At 58.2% G+C, this 16,472-nt stretch overlaps 3 protein-coding genes across 26 annotated transcripts in view; 2 read left to right on the top strand and 1 right to left on the bottom strand.

Annotated features, from left to right (window-relative positions):
• Window positions 1-791: 791 nt before the first annotated feature.
• On the top strand, window positions 792-12,897 carry MICAL1 (microtubule associated monooxygenase, calponin and LIM domain containing 1). 9 transcript variants are annotated; one of them, XM_077162584.1, is made up of 25 exons: window positions 792-973; window positions 2,459-2,767; window positions 2,861-3,068; window positions 3,331-3,435; window positions 3,772-3,876; window positions 3,981-4,136; window positions 4,725-4,825; window positions 5,563-5,820; window positions 6,101-6,216; window positions 6,386-6,512; window positions 6,680-6,761; window positions 7,492-7,639; window positions 8,043-8,233; window positions 8,377-8,465; window positions 8,609-8,650; window positions 8,898-8,993; window positions 9,112-9,268; window positions 9,593-9,669; window positions 9,945-10,221; window positions 10,374-10,483; window positions 10,767-10,880; window positions 10,985-11,078; window positions 11,328-11,427; window positions 11,533-11,606; window positions 11,937-12,896. In XM_077162584.1, the coding sequence occupies exons 2-25, from the start codon at window positions 2,510-2,512 to the stop codon at window positions 12,077-12,079; spliced, it is 3,228 nt and encodes a 1,075-aa protein (XP_077018699.1). In that variant the 5' UTR covers window positions 792-973; window positions 2,459-2,509; the 3' UTR covers window positions 12,080-12,896. The 9 variants fall into 9 exon arrangements, with proteins under 9 accessions (XP_077018699.1, XP_077018697.1, XP_077018696.1 ...); XM_077162582.1 differs by having other exon boundaries at window positions 2,456-2,767; XM_077162581.1 differs by having other exon boundaries at window positions 2,427-2,767.
• SMPD2 (sphingomyelin phosphodiesterase 2) lies at window positions 12,406-15,778 on the bottom strand. 5 transcript variants are annotated; one of them, XM_077162614.1, is made up of 10 exons: window positions 15,186-15,778; window positions 14,872-14,968; window positions 14,673-14,749; window positions 14,286-14,379; window positions 14,023-14,112; window positions 13,687-13,773; window positions 13,431-13,577; window positions 13,241-13,345; window positions 12,916-13,069; window positions 12,406-12,815 (listed from the first exon to the last, which is right to left on the bottom strand). In XM_077162614.1, the coding sequence occupies exons 1-10, from the start codon at window positions 15,233-15,235 to the stop codon at window positions 12,424-12,426; spliced, it is 1,293 nt and encodes a 430-aa protein (XP_077018729.1). In that variant the 5' UTR covers window positions 15,236-15,778; the 3' UTR covers window positions 12,406-12,423. The 5 variants fall into 5 exon arrangements, with proteins under 5 accessions (XP_077018729.1, XP_077018730.1, XP_077018732.1 ...); XM_077162615.1 differs by having other exon boundaries at window positions 13,431-13,563; window positions 13,691-13,773; XM_077162617.1 differs by lacking the exon at window positions 14,023-14,112.
• A 31-nt stretch (window positions 15,779-15,809) lies between these two features.
• PPIL6 (peptidylprolyl isomerase like 6) overlaps window positions 15,810-16,472 on the top strand; it is a 41,285-nt gene continuing 40,622 nt past the window's right edge. For 6 of the 12 annotated variants that reach the window (XR_013176338.1, XR_013176337.1, XR_013176336.1 and 3 more), the window contains exon 1: window positions 15,812-15,983. Coding sequence is in view for 5 of the 12 variants with exons in the window: in XM_077162624.1 (XP_077018739.1) it covers window positions 15,849-15,983 (135 nt within the window). In the remaining 7 variants the exon portion in view is untranslated. Of the gene's footprint in view, window positions 15,984-16,472 lie in introns of all 12 variants that reach the window. The other 6 variants (XR_013176340.1, XM_077162621.1, XM_077162627.1 and 3 more) reach the window with 3 other exon arrangements.

The following is a 16,472-nucleotide window of genomic DNA, read 5'->3' as shown; positions in this document are numbered from 1 at the left end:
TTCTGCAGGACAAGGAAACTCTGTGACCCTCAGTTTCCTTTTCAGTAAAATGCAACTATTACTGAGCAATGAAATTAAGGTAATACTCCTAGTAGAGGCTCAATAAATGGGAATTAATGTCTTCTTAATATTAACTTGTTGAATGACCTTGAAGGAGTCCCTTCACTTTCAGTGCTGTTTCCTTATCCAGAATATGAGAAAGGCATTTCAAAGGTCTCCCAAGCCCTTTTCAGCGCTAACAGTCTGAGTCTTCACTCTAAGGCATTCTTGAACCTTGGGGACTCCACCATCCCACCCATCCCCTCCCATTCTGCCTTTCATAGTAATGGCCTGATAAACCCCCACTCCAAAGACCCCCATGCCCCTTCACTCTTCATGTTCCTGTATGCGGAAGCTGCAGATTCCTGAGTTCCCAGGACCTTAATCCATGCCCTTTGCCCTCAGCCTGGGTCTAGGGGCAGACCTGTCTCAGGGGAGGTGGACTCCCTGCTGTATCCATAGTGGGGCACCCGGGCCGTGGATCCCCGGTGAGTAGAGCACAGACATCCCGACGCCACCGCCAGCATCTGCAAACTTCTTGCCCAGTCCGGGGCACCCAGTCCGGCCCGCGGAGTTGGCAGAGCGGGAGGGTAGGGGGTTGGTTCTCAGTCAGAGGGAAGAGATAAGCCGCCCAGGCATGGAAGGCCGCGGGTGCTCTTCAGTCCCGGCCAAGGACGGCCGGCGGCTCCGATCGCCCCGCGGAGCCGAGTGCCTGCAGCGCCACGCCCTGGGGTGCCACCCTGCAGGCGCGGGCGACGCCGGGACTGAAGGGAGCGCGGCACCGCGGCTATAATGAGATGCTAATGAGACGCTAATAAAGCGGGCATCTCCAGCTTTCCCTCCGCGCTTCCTCCGCCTCCTTCCTCCCGTCCCCCGGCCAGACTCGGTCGCCGGTCCGGAAGGAAGCGGCCCCTCCCGGCTGACGCGCCGCCGGGTAAGTCGTCCAGCTGCGCCAGCGGTGCGCCCTCCTGCCCACGGGCCCGGAGCGGGGGGCCTCCCGGGGAAGTGCCTGGTCCCGCCGGCCTCTCCCGACCCTCCGCCGAGCCCGGCTTAGCCCCCTTCCAGGCGCCACCGTGCGAACTGTGGGTACCCCGCCCCCACCCCGCCGCCGGGGTGCATTTCCCTCTCCATCCTTGCAGTCCGCTCTGCCGGAGCCACCTCCGCCCCTCGAATCTCCTTTGTCGTGGAGTTAGCAGGGGACGGGCGCCCCTCTCCCACCCCCCACCCCCCCACCTTTCGCAGATGTCTTCCTCCTTCCACTACCTACGCCCCCAAGGGAGATCTTTGCTCTCCACGGAGTTCTGTCTGCCCTCGCCCTGGTGACCCGCAGCGGGCCACTTTAAGTCCCTTTCCCCTGCCTCGGCGCGGCCCGCTGGGCTCCGGGCTGGGACGCGAGGGGCGGCCAGAGAGGGAGGAGGGTCATCGCCAGGGACCCGTCCCCATCGCGGCCCCCCACCCTCCCTAACTGCCCCCCAGGGACAACTCCATCCTCGGATTCCTTCCGGGCCCGGCGTGGGAAAGCCCCTCCGACACCCCTCAAGTTGCGTGGGGGGGCGGAGTAGGGGAGGGGGGGACAAAGAGAGGCCTTGTCCAGAAGATTCCGGAGAGAGCAGAGAGCGCGCCCGAGCGCGGAGGGGGCGGGGCGGGAGGGAGCTGGGAGGGGCCGCTCCGCTGCTGTCGCCCCCGACCCGCCCGCGGGGCCCGAGGGAGCCGAGGCAACTTCGCAGGGAAGTGTCTTGACCACAGTGAGTCAGAAATAGACTCAGGCCCCCCTCCAGTCAGTCGCAACATCCTCTGGCTGTTTGCTGAGGTAGTTTTGCAGGTGGGAAGTGGAACCTACCCAGTTAGAAACTGCCCCCCCTCCCCGAGAAGACAAGCGCCAGTGCAGAGGAAGAAAACTTTGTCCCTGGCATGAGACATGCTCCACACCCAGCGTGGCACTGAGGCCAGCAAAGGGTGCCTGGTGCAGCGTGATGTAGGGTGAGATGGGCAGTGTGGGCACCCAGCGGCTGGGTGGGGTGGGGGTTAGATCTGTCCCTGTCACAGAGCCGGGGAAGCCTTCCTCCCCGGCAGCCTGCCCTCCCCACCACTGAGAATTCCTGCCGCCTGGCCCCACCTGACTGGGAGAGCCCTGGACTGGACAGCTGAGCTGGAGGCTCCCAAGGCTTCCCTGGTGCCCTTTGTGCCCAGGACTGCAGAGTTTTTCTTTCCAAATTTGGCAAGTTTCACTTGGAGTGGAGGGGATAGCAGCTGTCTCAGGAGCAGATCTTAGCTGGGGTGGGGCTGGGAGGGAGAAGCAGAGCCAATCAGAGGTGGATCCCAAGTTCCCCAGGGTCACCAGCAGCTCTCTTCTCCTCCCCTTCCTTTTCCTTTCCTCTTTCCTCCAGCCTCCCCCCTCTCTCCTTCTCTTTTCCAGCAGCTGCTCACCCCCGCTCAGCTGCTCCTCTTCCTGGGAGCCCCAGGGGCCTCCATGGCATCGCCCACCTCCACCAACCCAGCGCATGCCCACTTTGAGAGCTTCCTGCAGGCCCAGCTGTGCCAGGATGTGCTGAGCAGCTTCCAGGGGCTATGCACGGCTCTGGATGTGGAGCCCGGTGGGGGGCTGCCGCAGTACAGCAAGATCAAGGACCAGCTCAACTACTGGAGCGCCAAGTCGCTGTGGGCCAAGCTGGACAAGCGAGCGGGCCAGGCTGTTTACCAGCAGGGCCGGGCCTGCAGCAGCACCAAGGTGGATACGGGGTGCCTGGGAGGGGGCGTGGAGAGTGGGGAAGCAGAGGAGAGGGGTGGCTGCCATGCCCGCACTGCCCTTGTATGTCTGCAGTGCCTGGTGGTGGGTGCTGGACCTTGTGGGCTGCGGGCTGCTGTGGAGCTGGCACTGCTGGGGGCCCGCGTGGTGCTGGTGGAAAAGCGCACCAAGTTCTCTCGCCACAACGTACTACACCTCTGGCCCTTCACCATCCATGACCTGCGGGCACTGGGTGCCAAGAAGTTCTACGGGCGCTTCTGCACAGGCACCCTGGACCACATCAGTGAGCACCACGTGGTGGCCTGGAGGGGCGGGTGAGCCTGGGTCCAGAGGCAGGTCAGGGTGGGGGCCGCTGGGCCAGCCAAGAGAGAGAGTGGACAAGGGTCACTTCAGCCAGCTGGCCTTCAGGACTCAGGTCCCTCACACGTAAAGTGGGCAGTTGAATGGACTATCTCTGACCTTCTCCATCTCTGAGCAGGCACACACTGGTGCTTGGGGATTGGGCAGACTCGGGGCCCTTTTCCTAATGTCCTCCTCCCTTCCAGGCATTCGGCAGCTTCAGCTGCTCCTGCTGAAGGTGGCATTACTGCTGGGGGTGCAAATTCACTGGGGTGTCACTTTCACTGGCATCCAGCCCCCTCCCAAAAAGGGTAAGTACTTCTCTGCTCCTGGGAATCCCCAAGAGAAGTGGGGCTGGTGGAGGAAGAAGAGTGGGTGGGACTGGAGGTTCGCTGAGTCTGCTTTTAGGTGGCTTTGGGCAAACCACTCTGAGCCTCAGTTTGAGTATCTCTCAAGTGAAATAACATTTTCTTCCCTCCTTACTTGCCATGGTTATTTGTAAAGGTGTAATTTGATAGACAAGGTACCACTGCTTTCTAAACCACAAAGTCTTTTACACACCTACATTATTTCACTGTCCCAGCCTGGGAGTGTAGGGACCTCTTCTGATCTCCACGCCTTTGTGCCTCTCACACCTTCTGTCCCAGGTTGTGGCTGGCGTGCCCAGCTTCAGCCCAGCCCCCCAGCCTTACTGGCCAACTATGAATTTGATGTTCTTATCTCGGCAGCCGGAGGTAAATTTGTCCCTGAAGGTGAGTGTCTTCCTTCCCTTGGGCAACCCCTGGGTCTGTCTCTAGATTGTTCAACTTTTGGTCCTCCTTCCACTACCCACCTCCTCCCTATCCCCTCTCTCCAGGCTTCACAGTGCGTGAAATGCGCGGCAAACTGGCCATTGGCATCACAGCCAACTTTGTGAATGGGCGGTCTGTGGAGGAGACGCAGGTGCCTGAAATCAGCGGTGTGGCCAGGATCTACAACCAGAGCTTCTTCCAGAGCCTGCTCAAGGCCACGGGTCAGGGCCTGTCTCGCTGCACTTCCCTTCCCCCTTCCTCTCCCTCCCATATCTGTCCTCAGTCCCAGGAGTCTGATTCCATCTTTGTGACCTTGGCTGCAAAGGGGAAAGAACCTGGGCCCCCGGAATTTATCAGGCACAGCCCCACTTGGCCATGCAGCTTGACACATCTTGGGAATGTTTCACAAAATGTATGGGAGCTTTGTTTTGAGCTCTAACTGTGCTCAAAACGAAATTGGTACTTCAAAGAGATGCCTTATTGTACTCTGGTGTCACACTGCCACGCCCCTGGGGTGTGCACACCTCAGTTCCCCAGAAGCCGGGCTGTTGTCCACACACATGTGACCATGCGGTGCAGGTCTCCCAGCTGCCACCCGACCTAAATTTCCCTGTGTGTCCCACGCCCTCAGACCTTCTGGGCCTGGGACAGATGGCCCATGGAGCCACCCGGAACTCAGGGGACTGTGTGTGGGCCCACACTGCAGCCTAAGCTGTGACCACAGCTCTCAGTCAGGCCATGTTGGGGAGGTGGGAGAGGGGATGCATACCCAGGAAGAGGCACATCTGCCTCCTGCCTTGTCCCCCCAGGCATCGATCTGGAGAACATTGTGTACTACAAGGATGACACTCACTACTTTGTGATGACAGCCAAGAAACAGTGCCTGCTGCGGCTAGGGGTGCTGCACCAGGTGGGTTCCGGCTGGCCGGGTGGAGGCTGAGGGAGGGAGCTGGTCAGTGGCCCAGGGAAGTAGAGGCTAGGCCTGGACATCGACTGCCCTGAGGTGGAGGCACCCCATCCTCTCCTGACTCTGTCCTGCCATTTCCTCCAGCTGCACAAGCTCTTTCCCCTGGGATTGTTACGTAATACCAGGAGTCATGTTCTAGACTGAACACCAGTCACAATGCTTTAGACATAAGCTCCGTGAGGGCGGGAACTTTTGTCTCTTTGTCTCTTGCTTACTGCTATGTCCCAGTGCCTAGGATGGTGCCTGGTTCATAGTAAGCACTCCATAAATATCGTGCTGAATGAATGAAACTAGTTAAGTGCCTACCACGTGCTAGGTGCTGTGTTGAGAGTTTTACATCCATTTTCTCATTTAACTCATGAACATCTTGAGAATGAGCTATGTTAAGTCTAAATGATGGGGAAACTGAGGCACTGAGAAGTTTAGTGACTTGTCCAAAGCAAGCCTATGACCAGCAATAATACTGGGCCCCAGAGGCAGGGTGGGGCCTGAGACCCCCAGTAGCAGGGCGAGTGCTGAGGAAGGGTGTGGGGCCCTTCCCTTCCAGACCTGGTGCAGCCTTCAATGGCTGTGTAGTCGGGAAGCTGCTTTGCCTCCCTGGGCCTCAGGATGTGCACCTTGCACAACCTAGGTGTGGAACTGGCATTGACCCTGCTGGTTCTGATTTGTTGGCCATGTAGGACTGGCCGGACACTGATCGGCTGCTGAGCGGTGCTAATGTGGTGCCTGAGGCTCTGCAGCGCTTTGCCCGGGCAGCTGCTGACTTTGCCACGCATGGCAAGCTCGGGAAGCTGGAGTTTGCCCAGGATGCCCATGGGCGGCCTGACGTCTCCGCCTTTGATTTCACAAGCATGATGCGGGCAGAGAGCTCTGCTCGTGTGCAAGAGAAGCACGGTGCCCGCCTGCTGCTGGGACTGGTGGGAGACTGCCTGGTGGAGGTGAGGGGGTTCAGGATTCCCTCTCTGGGAAAGAGGTGGGGCTTTTGATGCTTTGAGAGGCAGAAACTGCCTACAAGGAGGTACAAGGGTTTTTTGGTTGGGGAGGAAGTTTGCTAATGAGGACGATGAGATAAAAAAGATTTGCTTATTGAGGGGAGGAGCTGAGCACTACTTGATGGAGGTGAGAGGCTGCGAGGTGTGGTGAGGTGACCCCTCTACTGTGACCTTGTGGAACACGTGGCCTCTGGCTGAGCTACCTCCCATTCCTCCGACCCTGCAGCCCTTCTGGCCCCTGGGCACTGGAGTGGCCCGTGGCTTCTTGGCAGCCTTTGACGCAGCCTGGATGGTGAAGCGGTGGGCAGAGGGCGCTGGGCCCCTAGAGGTGCTGGCTGAGCGGTGAGGCCTGGGTGGGATGGAGGACTGGATGTGGGACCAGGGGGTGCTGGGTGAATACAGGGGGGCATGGGCAAAGAGAACGAAGAGAAGGCCTGACAATTCTTGAGGGGTGGGGGGAGGAGGGAAACTGATGGGTGCTCCCTCACTCGTGCCTCTGCCTCCTCCCCAGCGAAAGTCTGTACCAGCTCCTGTCACAGACGTCCCCAGAAAACATGCACCGCAACGTGGCCCAGTATGGGTTGGACCCAGCCACCCGCTACCCCAACCTGAACCTCCGAGCTGTGACCCCCAACCAGGTCAGATCCCGCCTCCTGCCCCACCAGGCTTCCCAAGCCAGCCCCCAGGCCAGGCCTTCCCTCCTGCCTGTTGAACCCATGTCAGTCCGCCCCAGGCTGGCCCTCCCCTGTGGGCTGAGGTGGGGGGGCCGTGAGACTGCCTGGAGACCTGGAAGGTGCTGCCGTAGGTACGCGACCTGTATGATGTGATGGCCAAGGAGCCTGTGCAGAGGAAGAGTGACAAGACAGATGCAGGAAAGCTGGCCACGGGTGAGCAGGCCTGCTCCGGAGGGGTGCCAAAGTATTTACCACCCAGCAAGGTACAGGCACCGCCAGTTAGAGCAGTGCCCAGAGGCTGCTCAGGGGTTGGACGGCAGGGAAGTTTGGGGGTGTCCTGGAGGAACGCAAGGGCAGCGGAGCCCCTCGGCATGGCAGTACTTCACTGTGCTGGCGGCTGCTCCTGCCAGGGCAGCGCGTGGCCACAGCTGTCTGCACTCACAGCTGTAAACACAGCTGTCTGTCACCACCTTTCTCCCTGACGCCTTCCAGCCGTGCAACCCCCAACTACACCTTTCTTTTCTTCCCCTCACTTTATTCCAAAAAGGGATATATATTTTTTGAGGTTTAGGTTTTTTATTTGTCGAGGCTGTGTTTGTTTGTTTTTTAACCTTTTTATTGTATAATGTAACATATAAACAAAACAAAGAAAGAAAACAGCAATAGTTTTCAAAGCACTCTTCCACAAGTAGCTATAGGACAGATCCCAGAGTCTGTCATCCTTTCAGATTTTTCCTTCTATCTGCTTCAGAATATAGGAGGCTAGAAGGCATAAATATTTTCAAAAAGGAATTCTTAATGAGAACTTCGGGATGGAGGAGGTGCTGCTGAGAGTGGGTGTCCCTGGCTCCTCCCAGACAGACCCGTCAGCATCTGGGCTGTGAGCTGGGGTGGGGTGGGTGCAGACAGAGGGCCATGAGTGCAGCCTAGCCTTCTTCCCCAGGGTCGGCGGGTGCCCAGGGGGAGCTGCTGCGCTGGTGCCAGGAGCAGACAGCTGGGTACCCAGGGGTCCATGTCACCGACCTGGCCTCCTCTTGGGCCAGTGGACTGGCCCTGTGTGCCCTAGTGCACCGGTTGCGGCCTGGCCTTCTGTGAGTGGGGAGCAGGTGGGGTGGGGAGCGTGGGAGGCCCCTGAGTGGGAGTGAGCACTCCCGGCTGAGTCCCTGCTCTACCATTTTACTTCCCTGGAGATGAATTCCTGATTTTGCTCACCCTGAGAAAGTCTTACGAGAATCAAATGCACTAAAAGAGGGGAGAGATTTATGAGGAGAAGAGGTCCCTCTAAGGCCGGGAACAGCTGTCACTGGGGGTGGGAGGGAGAGGGGGCAGAAAGAAAATGCCTTCATGTCCTCTTCTCCCTTTGTGGCCCACCAGTCCCTCCCCAGCCCTTATCCCTTCCCCTCTCCTACTGCTGACCTTATGTCCCCATCCCTCTGTCCCTGCAATGGGGCCAGGCTCCTGTCTCCCATTGGCTTCTCTTCCCCGCATCCACAGGGAACCCTCAGAACTGCAGGGGGCAGGGGCTCTGGAAGTGACCACTTGGGCACTGAAGATGGCAGAGGAGGAACTGGGCATCATACCGGTATTGTCCGCCCAGGCAGTGGTGGCAGGGAGTGACCCACTAGGCCTCATCGCCTACCTCAGCCACTTCCACAGTGCCTTCAAGGGCAAGCCCCAGAGCCCAGGTGACCCAGAGAGGAGGCTGGTGGGACACAAGTGGGTAGGGAGGTGGGTGTGAGTATGAGAGGAGAGGTGGGCTGGAGGGAGGCTCTCTGTCCTGGGGGTAAAGTACTGGATCCACCTACTCTGACCCCGCCTCTCCCTGCAGGTCCTGTCAGTCAGGGCTCTCCAGGGACCCCCAGTGCTGTACTTTTCCTTGGCAAACTGCAGAGGACCCTGCAACGGACCCGGGCCCAGGTGGGGATTCTGGGCAGGGTTGGGGCTGGCAGGAGTGCCCAGTGGGACATTCTGAGGCATGATGTGGGGAGGACATTCCTGATGGGGGTAGGGTAGGGTTGAGGGTTCAGTGGCCCATGCCCAGAGTGAAGGATTTGTTGCAGGAAAATGGGGAAGATGCTGGTGGCAAGAAGCTTCGCTTGGAGGTAAATATAGGCAGAGGCTGGATGGTCCTCTTCCCCATGTTCTGACCCCCTTCCTGGGGTACCATCTCCCCTAAGTCTTGTCCTTCCATATCTTGCTTCTCACCCATGTCCCTCAAACTCCTATCCTGTCTCCCTTCTTAGTCTCACTCCCCTTCTCCTTCCTGCCCTTTCTATTCATCTGCACACACTCAGTCTCCAGCTATTCTGTCCTTCTGGTCTTCCAGCCTGAGCCTTTAACCCCCCTTAGGTAGAGACCCCAAGTACCGAGAAGACGCCAAGTACTGAGGAGCCATCTTTCCCAGAGTCCAGTGTGCTACTGACACCCCCATCCCAACATGAGGAGGTGAGACCATAGCTCTGTCTGCAGGCAGAGGCCTGAAGAAAGGGGTGTTGTAGGAAAACGGAAAAACTTTGCAGCTGGCCCTGGCTTCATCTGACCTTGTGGCCTGGGGGAGCTGCAGGCTGGTGCAGGAGACCTGTGTGCAATCTGTGGGGAACACCTCTATATCCTGGAACGCCTCTGTGCCGATGACCGTCTCTTCCACCGGAGCTGCTTCCGATGCCATAGCTGTGAGGCCACACTGTGGCCCAGTGGCTACAGGCAGCACCCAGGAGACGGTGAGTGGACCTGGAGGTCTCTAGAGGGACTGGGGGCCTAGCCCTGCCTGGGGGACACAGAAGCTCCAGGGTGGAGGGGAACTTGGATGCTGGGCACGAGGCAGAAAGAGGTTTAAGACAAAACGTATCCTTTTTGAGTTCCGGGTCTTTTCTGTCCCCTCCAAAAATCCAGATGTGAGGTTCTAAGAAAATTCATTTGCAAATCCAGAATCCCGTCTGTTCCCCCCACCCCACTCCCAGCCCACTGCCACCTTCCCCAGTAAACTCTGAATCGTGGGCACTGGGCTGCCTACATCTCGATGCCCCCCTCTCCATCCTTCCCAGGACATTTTTATTGCCTCCAGCACCTGCCCCAGCCAGGCCACAAAGAGGTTGGCAGCGACGGAGGCCCTGAGCCTCAGGTAAAAGCTGTGAATGTGTGTGTGCATGTGTATATGCTGTGGGGCTGGGGAAGTCCACCCAACTTTGCTGCGGTAACTGAATATTCCTCCACACTAGAATGTGAGCTCCACGAGGGTGCTTTTTGTCTCTTTGATTTACTGATGTTTTCCGAGTATCTAGAACACTGCTTGACAGTATTCAGTCAATGTTTCAAGGAAATGGATAAATGCCAGAGCCCACATTTCTTGGAAGGGTGGCCTCAGCCCACGCTGACCAGACCACGTGGCTTTTTCAGGAGCTCCCCACACCCAGTGAGGATAGCATGCCACAAGTGCCCTCAGTCCCCACAATCCCCCAGGAGGGGGCCAGTCCTGTTCCAAGCCCCAGCCAGACCACCCGCCGGCTGATCCGCCTCTCCAGCCCAGAACGCCAGCGGTTGTCCTCCCTTCACCTTACCCCTGACTCAGAAACGGAGCCACCGCCCAAGCCCCCCCGCAGCTGCTCTGCCTTGGCCCGCCAGGCCCTGGAAGGCAGCTTTGTAGGCTGGGGAGTGCCAGCACAGGGACCTCAAGGTAATGCTTTGCCTCTGTCCATAGATGTGCTGACCCAGGATGGGGGCTGGTGTAGGGAGCAGGAGGTCCTAGGACTCCTGCAAGGGGAATCCTGGGGAGCAGAAAGGCAGGACATGGGGATCCCAAGCTATGTCTGCCTCATCTCTGTTCAGGGCTCCCTGACTCAGTTCTTGCGGCCATGGAGGAGGAGGAAGGGAGTCCCTCCTCAAGCGAAGAGGAAGAGGAAGAGGAAGATGTAGCTTTGGACTCAGACATGGAGCAGGTGACTGAGGACCCTGGCCATCTGTTCTCGAGCCAGCCGGCATGCACCAAATACCCCTCTCCTAGAGAAGCCTACACTATGCTCTTTCTGTTGAGCCCCTCCCTGAATATCTTCTCACACAGTTTGTGTTTCATGTCCCTAGACCTCCATCTTTTCTATCGGAACTCACCCAAATCCACTTCCAGGCCAGGTTCTCTCCTGCCTCACAAACAGTGCTTCCCTAAGCCCCATCCACCAGGGGGCCTGGCCCTACACCTCACTGGCCTGACCCTACCACATACAGGTCCTGCTCTCCTTGGCCAAAAATTCAGGCACTATGAACAAGTACCCAACGTGGCGTCGGACTCTCCTGCGCCATGCCAAGGAGGAGGAGATGAAGAGGTTCTGCAAGGCCCAGGTGAGGCCACAGGTTCCCAAAAGTCTGAGCTGGGATCAGAGTCCCTCAATTTCCCATTTTAGAGCAATCCAAAGACTCCTGGGCCTCCTGTCTTATACCCTCAGGCCATCCAACGGCGACTAAATGAGATTGAGGCTGCCCTAAGGGAGCTGGAGGCCGAGGGGGTGAAGCTGGAGCTGGCCTTGAGAAGCCAGAGCAGTGAGTGACAAGGGAAGGGACAAACTAGAATACCCCTCTGTTCCCAGCACTGTGTTCAGCCCCCAACAATTTCTCAAACCATCAGGCTCTGGCCTGCAGCAGGCTGGCAGGGCTGTGCGCACAGCTCCTAAACACTCCTCATGCCTGTTATACCCCCTTCCCTGGGCCCTGCTGCCCCCAAGTCCATGTCCCCTGTGACCCAGGCAAGATGCCTCCTGATTACTCCTCCCCCCTCTTCCTTCTTATCAGGTTTCCCAGAACAGCAAAAGGCATTGTGGTTAGAACAGCTGCTACAGCTCGTTCAGAAGAAGAATAGCCTGGTAGCGGAGGAGGCTGAGCTTATGATCACGTAAGGGGACGCAAGGGTGGTGGCAGTGGTCTATGAGCCAGGCCCCCAACTAAGTCCTTGGGACTCCACGGACAGCTGTGTCCTATCTATCCTTGACCTCCACAGGGTGAAGGAGCTGAACCTGGAGGAGAAACAGTTGCAGCTGGACCAGGAACTACGAAGCTACATGAACCAGGAAGGTAGGCGGGACACAGCACAACCCCATGACCTCACATAGACACAAACAACATGGTTCTCTAGGCCATGCAGCTCAGAGACAAGTCTGGGGGCAGCCAGAGAATGGGGCTTGAAGCCCACCCCTCTCTTCAGCTCAACCTGAGCTATACCACTGAACTTTCACAAAGATTTTCTTCAAAATCAGTTTGCTGCAGCTAAATGCCAGAAAACTTTTGGTGTTGACAATTAGGCAACAAAGTCCAGGCAGAAGTCACACAGATCGAAATTAGGTTGTGCCTCTCCTGCTTCCCTGCCCGTTTCTCTGTTGTCCAAGCTTCACCACCTCCTTTTAGAAACCCTAAAGACAGCTGCTGACCGGCAGGCTGAGGAACAGATCCTGAGGAAGCTGTTGGATGTGGTGGACCAGCGAGATGCCCTCATCCGCTTCCAGGAGGAGCGCAGGCTCAGCGAGCTGGCCTCGGGGGCTGAAGCCTAGGGCTAGAGGAGGGTGGGCTGCCTGCCTCCTTCCCTACAGAGAAGATGCCCAGATGGGCCTTCACTGGGTGCCTCAGGAACAGTGCCTGATGTCATATCATAGTACCCTAGGACAGGGCCACCCCTGCTTGAAAGGGCAGCCTGGGAGAGGACCTCACTGTTTATAATAAAACTGTTTCTACCACAGACAAGACCCAGGCTGCCTGCAAGTCGAGGTGGGAGGTGCACAGGGAGGGCAGAAGATGTGTGAGTCTTAAGGCCTACCATTCTGACTATCACACTGACCCTTGGTACCTATCATTGCCTCTACAAGGAAAAAGGCAGAGCCATCAAGAGTGTCAAGCTTTATTGCTGTTCCTCAGCTCTGTCCCCCTCCTGCCAACCCAGGAACTGAACTGGCTGAGGCTCTGAGCCCAAGTTCTGGGCCTCTCCTGCCTTTCCCAGTGCATGCTGGAGCTCAGCCCGGACCCGACATAAGCTCTTGGCCTCCTGCATGTGGAAGAGATAGACTGCCCCTGCCCCCAGCACCAATCCCACACTGGGGGTCAAGAGCAGCATGACCACTTCCCAGGCCCCTCCTCCAGCTGCCAGGGCACACAGTAATGCCAAGAGCAGCAGCCCCAGACCAGTTACGTAGCCAGCCACAGTGGCCCACCAGCAAGCTTGAGCCATGCCCAGGTCCAGCTGTGTCCAGGCCTCCCTTAGCACACTTATCAACGGTGACTGCTCAGCTGATCCTAAAATAAGGTAGGGCATTGGGTGGGGGAGAGAGGTCAGAGTGGAGAAGGGCTGTTTTCAAGTGAGGAAGTACTGAGGGAGAGGATGGGTGTGACTCACCATGGGTGGGGTTGGGATCGTGCTGTGGGGGGCTGTGCCTCACACACAGAGTAGCCATCAGAGCCTCATGATCAGAGAGGGGCATGGCACCATGAGGGTCATGGTCTGTAGTGGTTTTGAGGTTCTTACAGGACATGTAGAAGCCTGAGACTGCCTAGGAAGAGAGAGGGCAAGACAGCAGCTTACACTTAAGGGAACTAGCTCCTGGCCAACCCATGCTCCAGATATCAGTGGTCCAAAATCACATGAGATGGACAAAGAACCAGCACAGGCTGGTGAGAGAGGAAGAGCAGCAGTGGGTAGAGGTGTGTGAGGAAGGCCTGACCTTGTAGAGCACATAGTCGATGCGGATGCCAGAGGGAAAGGGCTCCAGCTCCTGCTGGTTGACATAGCAGTTCTGGGGTACCATGGTGCAGCCTTCTTCACACCCCTAAGTGAAGAGGTGCTCATACTAGGATGTGGGGGGTGGAGCAGAAAGAAAAGCTGGAGGCATAAAAAATCAGGCCAGTGCTCACCTTGAAGTCCCGGGTCTCAAGGTAGGCATCATGCAACCCCGTCCGCTCCTTCAGCAGGCGGCAGCTCAGGTCTTTGGGATGCGAGTTGAGGTCCCCACACAACAGAACCACATCTGCTCTCTTGGACGTGTGGCTGGGGGTGTCAGGCTGGTGAGGCAGGCATTCTGCCCTCACCAGCTCTGCCCTATAAATGGGGTCTTGGCCACACTTCAAGCCCTGGGCTCCACCCCACTTCCCCTGTCAAACCCAGGCTCACACACTGGATGAACTGGGCCAGTTCCCAAGCTTGGGCCACACGATGTGCTAGGTAGATGTCCTTCTGTCGGTTGTACTCGGCATGGAGCTGAGTAAGATAGAAGAGATGATGGCAGATAAAATGGAGAGTCCCAGGGATAGAAAATCTGTCTAAATTAGGCTTGTTTCTGTTGTTTTGCATGGTGCTTAGTACAGAATGAGTGAACCCTAACTACTGGTACCTTTGGAGATTTTGTCCCACCCCTCACTGCCAGCAAACACAACTAGGGGAATCCCACCTGGCCCACCCAGGACCAGGATGCCTGTCCCAGTCCTAAGCACTGCTGGCTTCACTCACATGGGTCACATAGGCATTAAGGACCAGTCCACTGAGGTGGAGCACAAGCAGCCCCACAGCCTTCCCACAGAACCAGTCGCCATGTTGGATCTGCAGGCAGGAGGGGGCAGGGACTCAGGTTACTGGAGGAAGGAGGTACAGGGCATTGCAAAATTCTTCCTGCCCATCCCCTGCAGCCCTAGAAGAGCGGCCTCCCCTATTTCACATTAATGGAAGGGAAGGGCTGGGGAAGGGAGATGGAGGAGGTCAGAGGTCAGGCTTACCTTGTAGGGGTAGCCATTGAGGGTATAGATGTGCTGGGTGAGTTCCTGAATTGGGTGTTTGGAGAAGACGCAGAGGCCACTGCCAATGAGCCCGCTGAAAGCCAAGCCCTGCTTAATAACCAGAAGAGCAGGAAGAGAAATACCCAGTCCCAAGTTCCTCTTCTACTCCCTTGTCTCCCAACTCTTACCAGCTACTTTTTTATCTCAGTGCTATTAGGACGGGCCCCAGAACAAAGCTCATCAGCCCTTGTATAGGAAGGTTCCTGGTTCCACCCTCTCCTGCTCCCACACCCCAAGGGAGGGAACCCTGGGAAAGAGGGAGGAGGGTGCAGGCTGGCTAGGGAAGGGCTGGCAGAGAATAGGCTTCCAGGCCAGTAGACTTCTCACCCCCTGAAATAGTGTGCAGCTGGGTAGGTAGGCAACAGCTTCCGTCTCAGGGCCTCAAAGTCCTGCTCACTCCACACCTGAGGGATGGGGTGCAGATGCCTGCCTGACCAGCCCTTCCCTCAGGAGTAAAGTCCCCTCCCGTGCCCCAGTCATCCCTCTTCCCTGCCTCGGGTTCCACACCCGTCCAGCACAATCCCACCTCCTCCAGCAGGGCCAGGTCGAAGCTCTCCATGTTCAGAAAATCTCCCAGGCGCTTCATGCGGTCTGCCCGGTGCTTGCTCAGGTAGGGAATGTCCCTGACGAAGAGAGGGGGCCAGAGAGGTGATGGCTGGGGTCCTCAGCCCTCCCGGCACGACCAGAGCTGGGGCCAGATGTGGGTCCTGGCGCCTGGCACAGAAGGGGTCCCCCCTGCCGGGACAGGGCCGTGGCTAGGTGAAGCAGGCCTTCTACCTCTGGTTGTGTAGGTGCAAATGGAAACGTGGCCAGCAGGCTCCATTCCGCCGCCGCACTCACCAGCAGTTGAGGTTAAAGACCCTCAGTCGCAGGGTAAAGTTGGGCTTCATGGTAGGGGCGCTCCTGGGCCGCGGGACAGCTCTGCCTGGGTCGCGCTGGCCTGGATGGGGGCGGGCAGGCGGGCGGCGTCTCGTCGCCGGGCGGCGCGCACAGGTGGTTGGTCGCGGCCGCGACGCCCGCGAGGCTCAGGTTCAGGCCCAGGCAGGGACTGCTCTGCCCCAGCCCGTCCCGGGGAGTGGGGGTGGGGCGCGTTCCGGGACCCACTCCGCGCGGCCCGGGCAACCGATTCCCCGGCCTAAACTGGCCGCGGGTCCCGGCCGCCAGCCCACCGAGAAAGGCGATCTGCTACGAAACCCGGACGCTGGCGGGTGGGCGAGGGCCGCTCGCGAGGCCACCTTCCTTTTGTCCCGAGCCGCGGCGCGCCGGGCGCTGGGCTCCCGGTTCCTAGACCTCGAAGTACGTCCCAGAGCCACGGCGGCCCGCGTGCCTCTCTCGGGTTTCCCGCCGGCTTGGCGAGCAACAGGCGCGGAGCTGAGGAAAGGCCCCGCTAAGGCCTCGGCTCGTTCGCCCCACCCCCGCCCCTTCCCGCGGCGGGGCGGAGTCGCGCGGTTGCCCAGGCAACGCGCAGTGTTTGTGCTGCCCGGGAGTCCCCGAGCGGCGGCCATGGCGAGCCCCGCGCCGCGCCTAGCTGGACAGGCGCCCGGGCGCCCGCAGTCGCCAACCGAGCGGCCACTGCAGGTGAAGGTGGTGGGGCTCTTCAAAAGCTCCGGTTTTCAGATTGCGAAGAGCACAGCTGAGGTAACCGTACAGAAACCAGAAGTGTGGGGCTGCCCTTCCCGACTCCCGGGTCTCCGCGCCCCCATCTCCGGGCGGAGCGGGCTCAGCCTGCCTCGTTTGGAGCTTGTAGCCCGCAAGTGAGGGTCCGGGGGGCGTTCGATTTCCTCACCCTTGGAAAAGGGCGACCTTTAAAGGGGGATCCGAGTGAAGGGAGAGTTCAGAATCTTTGGCGGGGGGGCGGGGGGCCGGGGAGTAGTTCCTTCCTCTACAGACACGTTTTTGTTTTTGTTTTTACAAGCACGTTTTATTCCACGTTTATTCGTACCTGAATTATGGATTTTTAAAATTCGTGACAGATATGTATTAGAACAGAATGTCGCCATAAAACTAGTTGATTCTTACCACCTTCTCCCTGGTGGTGGGGGGAGGGGTTTGAAAACTGTTCTTTCGGGAAAGTTTTCTCTTTAAATTTTCTGTTGCAGTCGGTGAATTCCCATCGAAATAGGTGCT

The sequence above is a fragment of the Tamandua tetradactyla genome, chromosome 5 (genome assembly GCF_023851605.1).
Source record: "Tamandua tetradactyla isolate mTamTet1 chromosome 5, mTamTet1.pri, whole genome shotgun sequence".
Taxonomy (NCBI): Eukaryota; Metazoa; Chordata; class Mammalia; order Pilosa; family Myrmecophagidae; genus Tamandua; species Tamandua tetradactyla.
Note: the sequence above shows the minus strand (reverse complement) of the source record. Positions and strands in the feature narration are given on the sequence as shown.